The sequence below is a fragment of the Rhizoctonia solani genome, chromosome 12 (genome assembly GCF_016906535.1).
Source record: "Rhizoctonia solani chromosome 12, complete sequence".
Classification (NCBI taxonomy): domain Eukaryota; kingdom Fungi; phylum Basidiomycota; class Agaricomycetes; order Cantharellales; family Ceratobasidiaceae; genus Rhizoctonia; species Rhizoctonia solani.
The window spans coordinates 1,911,648-1,930,742 of NC_057381.1; the positions used below are offsets into that span (position 1 = coordinate 1,911,648).

Genomic DNA, 19,095 nt, shown 5'->3' on the forward strand with positions numbered 1-19,095 from the left:
ATGCTATCCAATGCCGGTCTTCAGGTCGCTGTCCTCACCTCCCTGTGTGGCGCTGCCCTCTATGTACAACACCAAAAACGAAAACAGGCTCGACTTCCTCTTCCTCCTTCGGTCAAGTCCGATCCTATCATTGGGCACCTCAGATATCTGCCTTCCGATGACGAGCCAAGAGCATACCGGGATTGGGGCAAAGAGCTCGATAGTGAGTGGTGGAATGAATTCACTCTTACTTTGCAACTCACGTTTTTTTCAAGGTGACATTATCTCCATGACCGTTCTCGGACAGACGATCGTGGTCATAAACTCACTCGATACCGCGACTGAACTACTGGGCAAGCGCTCTTCGATCTATTCAGATCGACCGGAGCTACCCATGCTGAATGATGAAAAACTGTATGTCCGCCACGATACACTCTCCAAAAGATCTACGCCTCATGTGTGATGTGATCAAGCGTTGGTTGGGGCAACAACACCGGGAACATTCGGTACGGCGACAACTGGCGAATGCAACGACGCCTAACGCATGCCGTGCTGCACAAGAAGGCGAGCGAGGATCTGTGGCCGGGAATGGTCAAGCAAACGAGGCTGGCGTTGCAACGGTTGTTGGACAATCCTGATAATTTTACGGAAGAGTTCCGCCGGTAGGTTGCCTCCGTATCATAACGTAACGCCTACTAAATACGGGTGTCTTCAGAATGTCGGGTTCGACGCTGTTGTCCTCAGTATACGGCTACGAGGTGTCGTCATATGATGACGGACTAGTCAAGGTCGTGGAAAATGCCGTGCATCGTATTAGCGAAGCCGCCCTGTCCGGAAGTGAGTTTGCATGACGTCCGGGCTGAACGAGGGCTAACATCTTATGTTTAGACTTTTATGTCAACACGATTGTCTGGATGAAGTACATACCCGCGTGGATGCCTGGTGCTGCATGGAAGCGTACAGCGAACGCTTGGCGAAGAGATGTCCAGGAGATGGTGAACGTTCCGTACAGCTGGGCCAAGGATCAAATCGTATGCTGACCTGATTTGATCGGCGCTCTATATTTACTGATGGCTCGTTTTGGCAGTCCAAGGGTATCGCTCCCCATTCAATCCTCAGGCAGATGCTGGGTCTGTCGAAGGATGGGGATTCCCATTCCGAAGAGGCACGGCAGCAACTAGAGGAGCGTATTCGGTGGGCGACGGCCACGTTATTTGCAGGTGAGTAGACCAGTTTGGCAAGTGATTGTTGGCTGACGAGGTGTCTACTGTCATTAGCTGGAACTGATACAGTATGTCGTTTCATGAATGAGCACTGTCAGTGGATTAATCCAGGTTGAATAGTCCGTTGCTACCGTAATCGTATTCGTTCTCGCCATGGTTCTTCACCCAGAGGTGCAAGCCAAGGCACAGGCGGAAATTGACACGGTCCTTGGAGGCAGTCGTCTACCCGAAATGACCGATCGAGAGTCCTTGCCGTACGTGTGCTGCATAGTAAAAGAAGTGCTACGATGGTGGCCGGCATTTCCCCTAGGTGAGTTAGATCCGCACTCGATCGACAGACGTCATACTAAGTCCGGCGCGGTAGGTGTTCCCCACGCTAGCACTCAGGACGACGTATATCGAGGATACTTTATTCCCAAGGGGTCAACTGTGTAAGTGTGCTCCGTACGAGTCGGTGATTATTGGCTGATATAGTCTCGTTCTGGAAGCATCGGAAACACATGGTGAATGATATCCCTATACTTGCCGCGCCGTGCCGCTAACTGAATTTACTAGGGCGATATGCAATGACCCAAATCTGTACCCGAACCCTGAACGATTCTACCCCGACCGGTTCCTGGATCCTTCCGTACCCAACGCACCAGGCTTTGGCTATGGACGGAGGTAAGCCGGCTCGTGGTTCCCTTATTTATAACGTAACCGTTAATCTTGGGGAACCTTGTCTAGGAGTTGCCCAGGGGTTCATTTCGCCGAATCAACACTATTCATCACTATGTGCACTCTGCTTACGGTATTCGATATCTCCCCCGCGCTCGACGAGAATGGGAACCTGGTGCTACCCAAGGTGGAAAAGGGTCCCAACTTGATGATTAGGTAAGGTCGTTTGAAAGAGAAATTGGACTTGTCGTCTAATGGTTGCTTTTGTTGGGATGCAGTTATCCACAACCATTCAAGTGCAGGATCGCGCCTCGTTCAGAAAAGCACGAAGCTTTGTTGCGGCAGTGGGTAGATATGTGATGGGTTGATTTTTCTGTTGGTATCAGGGGCTATGTAAATTGGTTTCGCGTGCGTTATGCTAATAATAATAATGGGTATACTCCAAGAACTTTCTACGCAAAGTCGGCGGACAATGCTTCCTTTTTCTGATCCTATTTCAGGGACAAATCGTCACCTTGACACAACTCGAGGGTGACCTAATTCACATTCAAAGGGTATGCTCTGGTGTTTTATGCTCGTGGTACTTCAACGACCACTAGGTGAGATGGTGCTGAGCACACGACGCATATCGCCCGCCCATTAGTCCCGTACTATAGTGGATTTGGCCAACAGAATTCTGAAAGTGACTTTTATTCGCCCGCTTCAGATCCGATTTCTCTTAATTAGATTATATCCTTTTATTTTGCTCCGATGCAAGCGCTATTTTAAATCCACATAGCTCTTCTTGTACTATTGTGGGTTGGTGCAAAAGGGCATAAAAATGGCGTAAATGTGGCACATACTCGCGAGCAGGATGAGAATCCGCAAATACACGCAAAGTGGGTCGTAGGAGGTCCAGAGTGCTCCGGAACTGACAGGCCACGCTTCCAACATGTTGGCGCGGCGCTTAAAGGCTTGTGTCAAAGTGCAGGCGTATTTCCGCCACTTCAAGCCATTATTACTGACGTGATATCATGTTTCGAGACACTTGAGGTCAGCTGCATACGATCTACATCATGAGGTAAATGCAATATAGTGACGCATTCGCGCAAACACAGATAGACTCAACGTACGAGACGGAGTATGAAGCACTGTTACTGGAGCTTCAGACTTTAAGCGATTCCTTAGCCTATCATGTGCCGAGGTCGAACTCTGCTCATATGTCGGACTGCATAACTAGAATGAAAAAGTGAGCAACAGGGCGTCGGATGAGATAAAACGACTCATAGAGTGCACAGGTCGATCGCGAAACAAACGGAAGTGATCAAGAAACGGCGAGATCAACCCCTAGAACGCAACCTCGAAAAGGCTGAGCAATATCGGCAGGAAGTCCTAAGGGCGTATCGTGGGATAGAGAGTGCCTTTCGGCAGTTACAGGTCAGTAACAGTTGGCAGCTTAGTAAGTTGCTCACTGTGGATAACAGACCGATGCGACCATGGATATATGGAGTAGTGTAGGGGAGCAGACGGCGGTACGTTGTAATATGTTCACAAGGAGATGTTAGGCTGAGTCGGTCAATAACAGAATAGCCGCCTCCATCAACTGTTCCCATCCAGATTAGCTCCGCATAACTCCACTCTCTCAACCGAGGTAGATCGCCGAGCCTGTACCAAACACACACGAACCCAGATCTTGTTAGAGCTTGACCAATGGTCAGCCGATCCTCAGAAACCCAACGTATACTGGATGAACGGCATGGCTGGCACAGGCAAGACGACCATTGCATACACGTTTGCCGAGTCTCTCAAGAGACGAGGACTTCTTGGCGCTAGCTTTTTCTGCACGCGAGCGTCTAGTGAATGCCAGGACGTAGGACGAATCATACCGACGATCACATATCAACTTGCACGGTACTCCATGAGCTTCCAATCAGCAGTCGTGAAGGTACTGGGGAGCGATCCCGACATCGGGACCCGAGCTATAGCGGAACAGTGCGAGCAGCTGATCAAAGAGCCGTTGGCGCAGGTGAAGGACGTCATACCCGGTGGACTTGTGGTCGTAATTGATGCACTTGACGAATGCAACAATGCGAACGGGGTGCGAACGATCCTAGACGTGCTTTTCAGAATCACTCCCAACTTGCCTCTCAAGTTCTTTATCACCAGTCGACCCGAACCCATTATCCGCCACAGGATTGAGGCCTTATCCGACCTGAATCGGTCGATGTGCGTGCTACACGAGATCGAGAAGTGGATGGTAGAAGCAGACATTGAGCTTTATCTTCGTGAAGAGCTTGACGACAGCGTCTCCGACCAGAACTTGAGCCAGCTTGCGAAACTATCCGGAAACCTGTTCATATATGCGGCCACAGCGATTCGATACATTCGACCAACAGGGACCATAGTTGACCCAGATCGACTCGAGACCATTCTCATCTCATCAACGAACTCGGGCTTTCAGCACTCGGACATTAACGAGCTCTATACCACGATTCTGGAGGCCGCAGTGCACCAGTCCGGCAGAGACTCGCAAGAGCAGCAACAGATGCGACTGATACTCTGGACTGCAGTTTGTACGCGTGAACCGGTGAACATCGATACACTGGCAGCCCTGACCGGGATCAAGGCGACAAAGGTCAACACACTGCTACAGTCCCTATACTCGGTGCTGCACGTGTCGCGGGCGACCTCAATGATCACCACGCTACATGCATCGTTCCCCGACTTTATGTTTGGCGAGGCGCGGTCGTCAAAGTTCTACTGCGACGAAGCGAAGCATAGCCAACTGCTCGCTAAACAGTGCTTCCAGGTGATGGAAGCCCAGTTGCGATTCAACATATGTAGTCTAGAGACGTCTTTTATACCCGATAGAGAAGTGCAAGACCTGGAAGATCGGATAACAAGGTTAATCTCGCCAACGTTGTCATACGTAGCGCACCATTGGGGGTACCATGTAGTCAAGGGTGCGCCTTGTGAGACAGTGCGGAATGGACTGAAAGAGTTCCTATCTCAGCGACTGCTATTCTGGATGGAGGTGCTAAGCCTGAAGCGTACGCTGGACAAAGGGATGAGCATGCTGTCGGCGCTCAAGCCATGGATGGCGGTAAGGTCGTTGAGCAGTGCAATGTCAGTACAAGGCTGATAACGAGTGACAGGTTGAAGACATATCATCAGATCTGAGCAAGCTGCTGAACGACTCGTGGATCTTCGTGTCAAAGTATGCTGCCGGATCTGTTTCGCAGTCGACACCGCATATATACATCTCGGCATTGGCATTTTGCGATCACTCAAGTTCGGTACACAAGCAATACTGGGGCCGCACTCGAGGGCTTTTGAGCCTTAAAGGCTCTGCGATGGAACAAAGTCAAACCCCGCTACTCGCAGCGTGGTCGATACGCTCCGGGGCCCTCTCACTCGCATTCTCTCCTGACGGGTCTCGATTTGCAATTGGATTCAAAGATGGCACAGTGCACGTATTTCATGCCCACGATGGGACGATTGCTCTTGGCCCCCTCGAGGGCCATACCAGTGGTGTCGAATGTGTAGCATTCTCTCCCAACGGACTGTTGCTTGCCTCTGGCTCTGGCGACAAGACGATCCTTGTGCGAGACGCGCAGACGGGCACTTGCATATACGACGCCATCAAGGGCCATGAAGGAGGAGTGACGTCAGCGTTGTTCTCACCCGACGGCAAACACATACTCTCAGGGTCCTGGGACCAGACAACGCGGATGTGGGACAGTGGCGACGGTAGTCTGATACCCAACTCCATCAAACACCATCCTGATGAAATCAACTGCACGGCATTCTCTCCTGATGGCAAGCATGTCGCCTGTGGTTTGTGGAGCAACAAGAGTCCAATCATTGTTTACAACGCATCCACCAGCGAGTCTCTGCCTTTTTCATTCGCTGCTCATCGAACCTCAGTGGAGTCAATCGCCTTTTCGCCACACGGCAAGCACCTTGTCACTGGCCATCGATCCGGTGATCTGCGCGTCTGGAGTCTGCAGGACGGCACCCCCACACACTCCCCGCCCACAGTACACAGCAACACAATCACATCCATTAGATTTTCGCCACTCGGAGACAAACTCGTCACCGCCTCTTATGATAGGTGCGTGTATATATGAGATGTAAAGAGCAGCTACTCCAACCCTTGCCTACTTGGCACACACGACGATTGGGTTTTCTCCGCTGTGTTCTCACCTGACGGCACACGAGTCGCATCATGCTCGCACGATCGCACCCTCAAGATGTGGAATGCATTCCACTCGACATCATCTCACACCTCACGCTGGACCGCACCAACCAAGGCTGTCTACTCAGTTGCGATTTCGCCTGATGGGTCACGCATCGCCGCAGCGGGTGGCGACAAAGCGATCTACATGTTCAACACACGTGATGGCACTGCCGCTCTGGAGCCACTTGTCGCACACACGGGCGAGATCCACTCGGTGGTATTCTCAGGCAACGGCAGGTACCTTGTTTCTGGCAGCAACGACAAACGCATGTGTCTGTGGGATACCGCAAGCGGCAAGCTGCTATCCAATCCAGTTGCAGGGCATGAAAATTTCATCTGTTCAGTTTCGTTTTCACCCGACAGCAGGCAAGTTGTTTCTGCCTCGTGGGACAAGACTATACGCATGTGGCATGTGGATGATGGGGCTCTGACACCTACAGACTTGGTCGGAACACACGACAGCAGAGTCAACTCAGCGGTATTCTCTCCTGACGGCGCGCGCATTGTTTCTGGATGTGACGACAGAAAGATCCGGATGTGGGACTCACAGACTCTATCACTCCTCTTTGATTTGTTTAGGTCGCAACAGCATGAGCGTATATGGTCGGTGACATTCTCGTCTGATGGCAAACTCATTGCTTCCGGGTCCGACGATGGTACTATCTTCATTTTCGACTCTCACAGTGGCGAGATGGTTCTTGGTCCTCTCAAGGCACATCAGGATTCGGTTAGGTCAGTCTTATTCTCACCCGACGGCAATCACATTGTATCTGGCTCGGCTGATCGACGGGTCGGAGTATGGAGGGTGGAAGATGGCGCTCCTGCATGTGAGCCACTTGAAGGACATCAAAGTGGGATTAGCTCGATGGCATGTTCACCTGAAGGCGCATACATTGTCTCAGGCTCATGGGACTCGACGATTCGAGTATGGAAGGTACTAGGAAGGGGCGTTGTATCCAACTCATCCCAATCTGCCTCTTCTACCTCAGACCAGAGAGAACCTCATCGTGCGATTGCTGGGGGACTTAAGATCGATAGCGATGGGTGGGCACGCAACCGCAGCTCTCAGCTACTTTTCTGGGTTCCGTCACATCTGCACTTCCTTTTCCCCTCCCTTAAGACCGTTCATTATATTGGACCTGAAGGCACACTTCAAATGGATTATAGTAATCCATTGTTGCTTGGTGACGAATGGTATCGATGCTTTGTAGGCTAAGGGTTACGTGAACGCTATTAATGTGGTCGATGAGTGGTCATGTATTGACTTGTGGGTTGAGAACAGATATCGAGGGCGATTTGGACTACTATGTACCACAGTATCCTATTTATTTGTTTTTTTTTGCGTTTATCTACATATTCTGCTTTATTCCACTACTCTTTACCACAGGTGTGCTGCATTCGAGTAAGGCCCAGAGTGATCCGTAAGGTCATGAACGCGAGGTGTATACTTCTTATCCGGTGCCGGTATGGTGGGAACCTTTTCGCAGGTGTCATATGGTTTGATTTGACCATCTTCTAAACTCAGTTCCAAAATATGGAATTCCACTAATCGGTAGCGTTGTTTTTCTGAAAAAAGAAGATAATGGGCATCAAATTAGACCCCGTCTCATGCTGTGTGGGTGTTTGTTGCAGTTCGTGGTGTCAGGATCTCCCCACCTTAGTAACCACCAGTCGGTGTTCTGGTACTGTGGACCATACATGTTCAAGCCATCAATGATATACAAGAGAACTGAAGGATCGCTGAGTTGCTATGAGAATCTGACTCGGTCGTCGATCAAATTAGCAGATCGGGGTTTGAGCTTGTCGTCACTTTGTTTGGCCAGGTTAGGGTCTTCCTCTCGGCACTCATCCGTCGCCCAGTTTCGACCTCCACATTCATCTCTGCTGACCGTTCGATGTTTATCTCTCCTGACTGGTAGTGAGCTGTGGGCCCATAGTCGGCAGTACTAGTACAGTGCAATAACATGCGCCGCAAAGTCCACATATATTGCACCACTTCTTTTTTACTACAGTAGTGGTTGACTACCCGTAAGATACGTGCAAGATCTGGCACGGTCAGAAGGCCAAATAAACGGTCCGTCGGATACGGGCCGACTCCGCTCCGATGATCTAGGTAGGACCCCAGACGCATGCACCTCCCGTAAGACGGAAGTGGCACAGCCGCGTGGGTGGAGTCTACATTTCTAGACCAAGCATGATTCGTCTCCTTGACCAATTTGCAATTACACCAACGGACCATAAATGCAATCGTTTTTAACATACAACATCATATATGAGTATATAAAGAAATAAAAATCAGTAGCCTGTGACATGTCTGGCGTGTTTGGCCCCACTACTTGTGCGCGGATGAGGTCCTTGCAAGGTATATGGGGCCACGGAAACAGGGGACCTTGGAACGACGGTTGCGTTTACATGACCACCTCATTTTTGAGGACGCCAGAGACCATTATTACAAAAGTCAACATTTTATTGTATTTTTGTGCGTTGCATGCATGTGTTACAATGTGTTTGTGGTACGTACAAATTGTGGTCTGCATACAAAATGGCTGCCAAGACTGGACCCTGAGCAGTTTAGAATAATTTAGACTCACTTGCATGTCTGGAAGGGGGGGGTCACCCCCCCTTCCAGACTTGGTTGTCCGACCTCGCTTCCAGAAGTCTGGAAGGGGGTCCTTGGCGGCTGTTGGGGCGGATGCTAACGAATTTGATTTTCGGCCAGGGTCTTTATTTGCATCCGGAGAGTCTGGAACGTCCAGACGGCTAAATGACGCTCCAGATGCCAGTTTCTACCTTACGGGTAGTCAACCAGTGATCCTCTCTTGAACGCAAATATGGGAATTCATAAAGTATGCGAGATTGGCGTGCAAGAGGGTCCGCATTATATCCTGATGGTTTTCTTAAGGGCCGTTCATTTTTTGATGCTTTATATAGAGACGAGGCTACCTCTCACCCATCCGACTTGGCACAGTATTCAACATGCATGCTAATATGAGCTGAAAGAAGTGCCTACTGTATCCTGGATTGGCAGGTAGGTGTAAAGCCCGTCTATAATACCGAAACTGACTTGGTTTAAGGATAACCGATCACAATATATGGCCAATCTACCGCACTCACTTATCCGAGGCACATTAGCTCAAATTCACACGAATAGCGAGAATATAGCTTTCTTACAAGCGTTGTTGGCTTCCACGAGACCCCGAAAACCCGGGGGCCCCCATGACCAGCGGAGAGTGTCATCGGCGGTCCCGACCAGAACAGGATCTGGCCCCGGTTCCATACATTCCTAAACTGGTATTGCGCATAGTGCTTAATAGCTATACATTTCTATGGGTAAAGTATATGTAGTCTACTCTCTTCTCTTGCCCGCATCTATGAGGGTATAACTCAGGCAGCATGGGGTTCTATGTTCAGGTCGTGCTTCGAGCTTTCTGTAAACAGGCTAAGCGTCGTGAACGACTCATTGCCTCCAAATCTTGGAAGCTTTGTGGTATTAATAGAAGACGTGGGTACAGTTCAGGTCGATCGATATTGTCAGGTACGCTCATTAAGTAGTTCCCAGGGTTGCAGTAGATCACCGCGAATATCTGAAGGAAAGGTAACCGGCGCAAGCTTATTAGCCTAAAGCGGAAACAGTTCTTGGTTGAGTTGCGTCGCCCCGAACTAAGGATGACATATTTCACATACATTGTGGTCCGTTGAGTCCATTATTCCTTCAATCAACGGAACTTTAACCCAGGGATCATGATGAGCTATTCACTCACTGGACGATGGGGCAAGTGATTGATCTACGTTTTCTACCATTACGGATATATCGAAGTCGTTCACTTGACTCTTGTTTCAGGACTTTCGCCAGATTGATCATCCGCATCGCTGTTGGCGCAATCGAGTATGTAATGAAGATCTACGGAAACTTACTCTCGTGGTACAATCCAGAATATACCAGTTGATTTTCGTGTGTATGTTAGAGGCTTCTAATGTACGGCATTATCGAGTCAGGAAGCTATAAGTCAACAGGCTATAGAATCCATGCATGCACGTTGATGAGCCAACACAGCCATGACTACATTATTATCACTACCAAAATAGATCGCCAAGAGAGTGTCCAAGCTTAGTTTGGTGCGTGCACGATTGAAATGATTGCTAGTAGAAAAACGCCAGTAAATGCTGCGGCCTTTATTGGATACGCGAAGCTCCAGTGTTCCATGTGCACATTCTCCTTTTGCAGTTGTTTGCATTTGCAAACATTCACATCTCGAAGTCTACACACACTCTCTAATACAACGATTAAATATACTCTTGGTGAACCATCAAACGTGCACCCTAGCTAGATTATACCAAGAAGAGAAGTTGTTGATACACTTATAATCATTATAAATGACTCCACGTCCTTGGTTGGCCATTACAAGCGCATTGAACGTCATAAAGCAGCCCACCTGTGGGTCTCGGTATTCATTATAATCTTACCCTGAGTGTTCATATATCCTTCTAAGTAGTGTATAGCAATCAAGGGTTGGGCTGCTTCGCCATAACAGATTTTAGGGCCTCTGCAGCTTTTTGCCGCCCAGCAGAGTCGTACATGATGCATTTAGACGTGTACATAATAGCAAGCATACAGGTTATAGCCAACTGTCTATGTATATCCCCAAAGCTCGACAACACAGTTTTCAGGAAGGGTACCCTGATGGTACCACCAGGATCTCAGTCAAACGATATGCATAGCAGAAGAGGATGGGCGTGCACTACCCATGCCGGTTATAGATATTTAATGTAGTGGTTACAATTTGAACCCCGAATGAATGCAGAACAGTCAGCTGCCTGTATGTACAATTAGAGAGAGGGCTCGTACCTCTTTGTGGGCTCCGCGTATATACTCGTAGCCAACTAGCTTCCAGTGTCCATGGGACCCGCAGTTGACCCTTAAACGACCCCCCCAACGAACTCCAGCTCATAACTCAGTAATAATGCGCCTCAGCTTGGAAGCTATGTAGATTGGTGCCATCATCATTCAGTTGTTGTGTTGTTTGATACGGCGTAATGACGCAGCCGATATATTACAAATATGTCTAATTTGTAATGAGCTCTTTCTTGCTACACCTACAGCAACGTCCTCAGCCGAAAGAAACGATGGGGCTTCTTGAAAATCGCCAGTGATAGACCTAGCTCCAAGGAAGGGGGCATGGCGCTCGCCTCTATTGTAGATTGACCCAGGTTAGTATTGCCAAAAGCCTGATCAAAATTGAAAGGTCAGACGATCATCTAGAATGTATTTAGAGATTATGTTCGTACGTAAGCTATGGCTGAAACGAAGCCTATGTACCTGGAGGTAGCGGCCGTAGTTTTGATCAGTGGTTCAAAGCATATTTTATACCTGCCTATATAACCAAGGTGTTTCTCATGGACTATCGATATCAGCTCAGCTCAGCTCAGCTCAGCTATCTTTCTTTTCTTCTGACTTACCTTTGGGTAAATTTTGCGTTTCCACCCCTTTGAAATGGCTTTTCAATCGACTATGTCTCGCCTCGCCGCTGTGGCCTTTATTCTTCTTTCACTCAGCTTCCTTGCTCATGCCTCGCCCATCGCCGCCCCTGCTCCAGAGCCCGAGCCTGGGAAGAAAATTGTTGCGATTGAGGAGCGCGCTGGAAGCCATTGCTACGGGGGATATTGCTACGGTGGTCTAGACCTTGTGACTCTACTCTTGCAACTCCAGGCTGCGATTGAAATCAAGCTTGGGTTGCTTGGTATGTTCGCTTTCAGTTTGTTCCACACAATTAATAATTAGTATTCCAGATGGATGTCTACACGGCGGAGATTACAAGGCGATTATCCTTGAGATTGAAGCGCTGTTGTATGCTGCTATTGGTGCTGTCCGAGGCTACAAAATTGGTCTTCTTGGGCTTCTCACTGGCAAGATTCTGGTCATCGCTAAAATCTGGTTTGCTATCGTGATTGTGAGTAGAGCCAACGCATCCTCACTGGTTCGCCCTTAACCATTGAGCAGTCTATTGCTACTCACTGTGGAAAATGGGCAGGCCACGCAGATTTTGAGATCTTCCTGGTTCTTATCGTCAAACTTGATCTTGCCCTTAAGCTCTTGCTCCTTGCCATCATTAATCTCGGCGGTATTCTCAGTGGCTTGCTTAGCATCATTATCGGCTTGTGAGTGTTTAAAATCAACGCAGCTCAATTACGTGGTTAACATTCCATTCCTAGGTTTGCGAAGGTTCATATTGCTCTACTAATCAAAGTCAAGTTCTTCCTGTGCCTTGGCGCTCTGAGACTCGGCGGCTACTAATTAGTGAGCCTGGGTAAGATCAGATGTGCTGTGCCCTTCATTTGAACGTACTCTATCTTACCCGGTAGCCAGCGTTCTTGGCAATTCCTTGTTCTTTTATTTCGAATTCTTAGGCTTGATCCAATAAAACACCCGCCTTGTACGTGTTTTACATGTGACTGGGTGTTCAATCTTTGTTATCCTCTTTATTGTTGATGTTTTCACATGCATTGGATTATGAATCGGTGCTTTTGAGATGCACATTAAATATAACCCGAGCATGTGTGTATACCGTACTATTCACATGGACCCTTGGTGTCAGTGTTGATATCCTGTTGTGATCATTGAACTCACCGTGAGCATTCTCAAATCCGCTTTTTCTTCAGAGTTTGATGTCGATATCCTTACAGAGCTTGCAAACCCGTTACCGATATCTATTGGGGTTAATAGTTGGCCTTTGCGGTCCCTTGAGTGGCGATAAGTTATTGTTTTGGTGACTTAGCCTATACGTGTAAGTGGCGTGAGAGGTATAAAGAGAATAAAAATGAAAGCGAGAAGCATAGGTGTAGAAAGACGTAGAATGTAATAGAATGTAATAGAATGTAATAGAATGTAATAGAATGTAATAGAATGTTCTGTAATCGAGTCAAGTGGGTGACTCACCCACACGGTGAACCCCAAAAGTGCGGAAAATACGCATGACGTCCAGATTTTGCCAGACATCCGCACCTAAAATAGCAGAATCCGCACCTCGACGACACACAGGGGTGAGTTGAGGATGCGGATTCATGGAAAAAATGGTCGGATTTTGCCAAGACTCCGCATATAAGGCGCGATTTTTCACGTTCAGAAAATCCGCACTTTTGGGGTCCACCGTGCCAATTTACGCGCAGTACGCGCAAGCGTACGCGTAAGTCATACCTGTGGAGTATAAAAGGGCCTTGTTCAAGCCCCGAATACTCATCTCATCCCACTCTTGTATTTACTCAGTCATTACTTGTATTCTAATCTACTAATTTTATACCGAAATCGAATTCGTATATCTACAATAGGCATGAAAAAATGAAAAAAGCCGGGAGACAGATAGACTAGGGAAGGTGAGGAACACCCAAACGCGAAGTTCGTGGGCGGGCGGGCGGTGCTAATTGTGCTCAGAGTATGTGGCGGGCGGGTGGCAGAATCAGAGTGAGACGAAGAGGGGCACAAATATAATATATTCAAGGCCGAGAAGTGGACGAAGTAGATACGGAAAGAAGATAGAAATGGCAATGATACGGTCTGCACGATCACGTGGCTCGCGTTAGGGCTCCCACTAAGTCCCAGTTGTGATCCTCCACCAGTTGCGATGCATAACACACTAATGTGAAGCAGAAGGAATCTATTCCATAACAATACTTTCTCGCGCAGTAAACGAGTGCTGTACCTGTGAGAGATGAAGACCCTAACGGGTGCTACATATTTTGTGGATGTGCCGAGATCATTCACAAACATTCTTTTACACGATGCTTCGAAACTTATATTTATGCCGGCAGCCAAGACTCAAAGGTGGGAGAGGGCAACTCCATTGCTTGTATTGAGTTATAAATAAAATAATGCCAGGGCAGCTTAGCCCATGGGTCGGGGACGTCACGTGGTCTCTCTATGGGCGGCGATCTACGGCCACTGCTTCCTCATGCAAAAAAGCAATGATACTTCGCCTATCCAATTTGTTGATATTTTGCCGCAAAAGCTTTGAGGTACTGCAGAGATATTACATTTGCTATTCGTGTCCATACTAATCCTATGAAAGGTAGCTTGAACTCTCGATCATGAAATGCGTCCGCCCGTGGTCAATGCTTGTATCGTCATAAAAAATAGAGCCGATGTATCACCTCATACTTTAGCTCGCCTTATGATGGCTTTAACTATCGGGAGCTCAATAGTATGCAAATAGAAGCCTTTTTATGAAATTCAAAGTCATCTACGGATGTTTGCCGATCACAATGTCCGCTTTCCCCGCAGTTGAGCCCGTCGAGAGGATCATTAAAATTTCCTGAAAGAACTGACAAGGCAAGATATCCTATTTGCGGATTCAAACTGTAACTATCACTTTCGACGAGGTAAGTTATCGTAACTTACACTGCTAATTGAACAAGTACTTAATATTTCTACTCATACAGGAAAATGCGAAAAGAGTGCAAATTCAAGGCAACGAGGTCAATGTCGAACGTACCCGATTTCAAACTCATGGAGGTGCACAGATCTCTGGATCGACAGGGTTTGCTCCATCGATCAATCGAATTCCCCAATAACTGAGAGAATCGACATTTGTCATGCCGTCGGGTTTCACTTCGATATTCTCCTTGGCGTAGCAAATGAAATGACTGGGGGATTGTCGGACGCCCGCGCGCATTCCCCATACGTGGTCTCGGAAATCCGTCAACTTACTGATAGCTTCATAACTTGCCTGGAAGGTTTAGGAATCAACAAGGTGAAATATATTCAACTCGGGTTGTTTTTCCACTTCATTTACTTGGTTGTTATCCAGAACCGCCCCCCTCCCAAAAAAAGGTAGAAGCACCGACGGTGGAATCAACGGAGTAGGCGGGTGGGCAGGAGGTAACCCCAGATTTTACCCTATAGGGGATGACACACAGGGGTGGGTTGAGTCTGGATTATAGCAGCTTCTATTTTTCATATCGCAACCAGATGATCATATATAGTGCATAGAATGCGATGGATCAACACCAAAGGGGGCTTAGACCCCCCGTGGTTGCCTGAAATAAAGAGCACCCGATGATAGCGATAGGCGGCAAAAGACATACTCCGAGAGAAAAATATTAGGTGGTGATGTCATACAGGTCAGTACGAAATGTGGTTTCTATACGCCCATTTAGTTACTCTCCTCCAAGTAGAGCTTTGCTTCAACGTTGCATGTGATTAATTGGGGAGAACACGCTCATTCCATCGCCGACCAAGGCGCGCATAGCCCTAGACTGGACCGTTTGTGACATTTCTTAGACCATTGTGTTCGTAGTGACAAGGAGATGAAGAGTATAGTAAGGACAACAACAGAGTATGGACATTACTGCATCATATGTGGCATGTATGAGATGCTCCTATCTATTTCGATCGTCCTCACTGATCAGGCCACTTTTGGGGGTGCGTCGGGATGATAAGCTTCTCTCGGCTTCGATTGCCCTTTCGAGTATGATTCCCACCCCCTATCTGCGCACTCTCTGTCGCGCCCCTGAGTCCTCATGATATAAAGCTGTGGGGAGGGGGGGGAGGCACCGTCACTTGTAGCTTCCCCACTTTCAGAGCTCTCGCAGTTTACTCGTATTTTACCCCTTCACTCGCACTTTGTCGCTTCAGCCATGCTTTTTCACTTTGTTATCATCGCTCTCTGGGTCCTCCAGATCTGCTTCCCTGTTATAGACCATCTGATGTCCGGTAACTCTATCGCTGGCTCTCGGTACGCGCTACATCCAGTATTCATAACCGCTTGCTGACCGCATCAACTCAAACTTAGCGAGCCTCTGGTACTGCTCTTACCAAAGGCACCGCCAATCCTCCTGTTGGATGACCCGGAACCGACCATACAACCTCCTTTAACCGATGCGTCTCACTTCGAGGGACTGTTTGCCAGTTCGTATACGCGATTCTCTTATATCATCTTCCGGTTAGAGCTAACCTTTCCCTCGCCCAGGCATGAGCTCGGCTACAGACTTGGACGAGTGGTCTGTACATCATCAGGTCATCTTCACGATTATTTTCGCCGCTCTTCTGCTTGTGTTGGCCTGTGCTGGATTGGCCATTCTAAGTAAGTTTAATATCTGCAACCTTGTGGAATTGGGTGATAGAATTGACAACAATACTACTTCAACTAGATGCTGAAGCTGCTCCTCCGGTACCTCTCTCACTCGAACTAATCGGCCTGTGCGAACGATGTAGCTCCGTCTCCGCCCATTCTGCCTCCGCCCGCCTCACCCGGATCGATGCAAAGACCGGGGTTGCGGGCACAGCTGAGTCTAATGGCGAATGGGTGGAAGGCAGAACTCTGGAGCCAGCGGTATCAACAGGTTCGGTTAGGTAAGTCAGCTAATCTATGGCTGGGATGACAATCGGCGCTGACGGTTGGATGGGGCTATTAGCTCTAGTGTACATGAGAACAACGCCGGAGCACCATCGCAAACAGAGTCGGCCGATTCAATCTTTACACCTCGACACAGGAGCCATATGCTGGAGTTGATCGCATCCCTCAGGAGGTTGGAACAATCAGGAAATCCTACAGGACGACCGTACGACACCGGTAGCTGGAGCGACCTTTCGGATGTGCAGGCGAGGTAAGAGTACAAGTACGGCGAGTCGTGAACATTCTAACACCCTTGGACTGTAGAGCGCGGACACCTGAGTCTGAGTCTGAGTCTGAGCCTGGCACGGCGCTGTCGACCACGGTCAGCCAGGACGACATGTACATATTACTCCATGGTATGGTTGAAGCTCTGGAAACTTGGTCACCAACCAGAGGACCTGGAGCAGGTGCCGTGGTCGAATCCAGACTAAGGCCGGTATGTAATGGCCAGGATGACAGGATTGGCTAACTTTCTGACCGAATCGATGAATTAGCCTCCAGCTTGCTTTAATTTGGGTTTGCCTCTTGCAGCCAACTCATCGTACGAGTCAAGATTATCCCGATCGACATCAACGATCAGGACCACAGTCAACAGGGACGGCCTGCGCAGACCTTTCACTGGTACGGTTGAGCCTCTGAGAATTCGACGACCAAACAGAGGATCTGGAACGGGAGTCATGGTCGAAACTAGACCAAGGCCGGTATGTAGTGCCTGGAATGAAGGGTTTGACAGCGTTTCTAACTTGATTGACCACTTAGCCCACAGCTGGCTTGGATATGGACTTGCCTCTTTCGGCCCGCGCGTCATATGAATCAAGAGTATTCCGGTCGACGTCGGTGATGAACGCGACAGCCAGTACGGTTGAACCTCTGAGAATTCGACGACCAAACAGAGGACCTGGGATGGGAGCCGTAGTCGAGACCACAGCAAGACCGGTATGTAGTGGTTGGAATGATAGGACTGACCAAGCTTCTGACGGGGATCGATGACTTAGCCTTCACCTGGCTTGAAAGTAGGCTTATCTTTTGCAGCCGGCTCACCGCATGAGTCAAGATTATCCCGGTCGACATCGGTGGTCAGGACTACAGTCAACCGGGCCAGCCTGCATAGACCATTCAGTGGTACGGTTGAGCCTCTAAGAATTCGACGACCAAACGGTAGACCTGGAACTGAAGTCGCGGTCGGGGCCAGACTGAGATCGGTATGTGATGCTCGGAACGACAGGATTGACCAAGTTTCTGACTGGATCAATGAACTAGCCCCCGGCTGACTTGAATATGGGCTTGGCTCTTTCAGCTAGCTTGTTATATGAGTCAGGATTATCCTGGTCGATATCAACCATGGGGACTACAGGCAGCCGGGACGGCCGGTACGGACCACTCAATAGTGTGGTTGAGCCCCTAAGAATCAGGCGACCAAACAGAGGATCTGGAACCGCAGCTATGGTCGAAGCTAGACTGAGGCCGGTATGTAGTGTCTGGAACGACATTCTGACCGTGCTTCTAACATGACCACTGGTCCAGCCCCCAGTTAACTCATATGTGGGCCCGCCTCTTGTAGCCAGCTCGTCATACGGGACAGGGATAGTTCGGTCGTCGTCGGCGATAAGTGGGCTTGGGATGGAGCGGGGGTGGGCGGGGATCCACACGCGGCCGTTTGCGCACCTACGCACGTGAGTGGGCATGCCCAGGGCCACTCTGTACCGCTGGCCCCGGTACAGAGGGGTATGCTCGCTCGGAAGTGGTATATGGTGTGAAAATGATGGCGGTGGATGGTGGGTCCTGTAATTAATAACTAATTGGCACGTAGCTAGCTTGTTTACATATTCATCTACTGTACTGACACAGCTTATAGTATACCATTTTTGTGCGATATTTTCGTGTTAATTTATTCTCTCTCTTCCCTTTCTATGATCACCGAATTTCGAGGTGACTGAGTGTGAAGCATAGGGTGCATGTCTCGGACTTGAAGCGATTTGCGTATGATATCTATTGGGATTAACATTGTGAGTTTTTTGTACGCAGCGAGTAGGATGCTGTCAAGTCTTCTAGCGTGGCCCAAGTCGAGCGCTTGTGGGGTCATGTGTTTTACTCCCTTTTCTCTTCCGTGAAAACGGGTCCGCGACGACTTGCCATCCCCCCTCAGGTTAGTTGCTTCCGGCCCTTGTCCTCAGAGCTAACTAGGTCCGTTCTTGGTATATTCACTCGGCTTCGTTAATATAGATGCAGGATATTGTCTATTTCGTTCCGTTAATCGATTGACAATGCCTCGATAAGCCGTCGCTAAAGAATGGGCGAATCTCCTGCGCTCCACGATCTCAAGACGATGGTGGGTGCAGTCCTAGTCTGCCCCTTGACTTTTCGAATGTGATTGACCGATGGCGGGACATGTTTCTGACACCGTTACTTTAGAGCAGTACCAATAGATACATAATGGGTGACTACCCGTAAGCGTGAGAGCGATTTAGAAGTTCTAGATCGCTCGATCATCGGTCCGTCGGATACGGACCGATTCCGTGCCGACGGGCAAGCGGACCCCAGGCGCAGACCTCCCCCGTAAAGCCGAAAGGCACGCATCCACGCAACCGATTCTAGAATTTAAAACACACTACCGCAATCAACTTAGTCAATT

At 48.8% G+C, this 19,095-nt stretch overlaps 3 protein-coding genes across 3 annotated transcripts; all 3 read left to right on the forward strand.

Moving 5' to 3' along the window:
• RhiXN_11837 (peptidase C14) lies at positions 1-7,294 on the forward strand (the record flags this gene model as incomplete). The annotated part of the gene is made up of 17 exons (XM_043331652.1): positions 1-202; positions 255-393; positions 453-641; positions 695-816; positions 868-1,010; positions 1,067-1,199; positions 1,257-1,270; positions 1,323-1,512; positions 1,567-1,633; positions 1,691-1,705; positions 1,758-1,865; positions 1,929-2,075; positions 3,137-3,275; positions 3,323-3,370; positions 3,424-4,941; positions 4,994-5,952; positions 5,983-7,294. The coding sequence occupies 17 exons, from the start codon at positions 1-3 to the stop codon at positions 7,292-7,294; spliced, it is 5,445 nt and encodes a 1,814-aa protein (XP_043185162.1).
• Positions 7,295-11,587: 4,293 nt separating this feature from the next.
• Positions 11,588-12,370, forward strand: RhiXN_11838 (uncharacterized protein; the record flags this gene model as incomplete). Its single annotated transcript, XM_043331653.1, has 4 exons — positions 11,588-11,816; positions 11,866-12,026; positions 12,077-12,234; positions 12,289-12,370. The coding sequence occupies 4 exons, from the start codon at positions 11,588-11,590 to the stop codon at positions 12,368-12,370; spliced, it is 630 nt and encodes a 209-aa protein (XP_043185163.1).
• A 3,335-nt stretch (positions 12,371-15,705) lies between these two features.
• RhiXN_11839 (uncharacterized protein) lies at positions 15,706-18,140 on the forward strand (the record flags this gene model as incomplete). The annotated part of the gene is made up of 11 exons (XM_043331654.1): positions 15,706-15,803; positions 15,861-15,976; positions 16,038-16,151; positions 16,219-16,420; positions 16,483-16,674; positions 16,728-16,899; positions 16,958-17,164; positions 17,223-17,399; positions 17,459-17,665; positions 17,724-17,930; positions 17,988-18,140. 11 exons carry the CDS (start codon positions 15,706-15,708, stop codon positions 18,138-18,140), a joined length of 1,845 nt encoding a protein of 614 aa, XP_043185164.1.
• Positions 18,141-19,095: the final 955 nt, after the last annotated feature.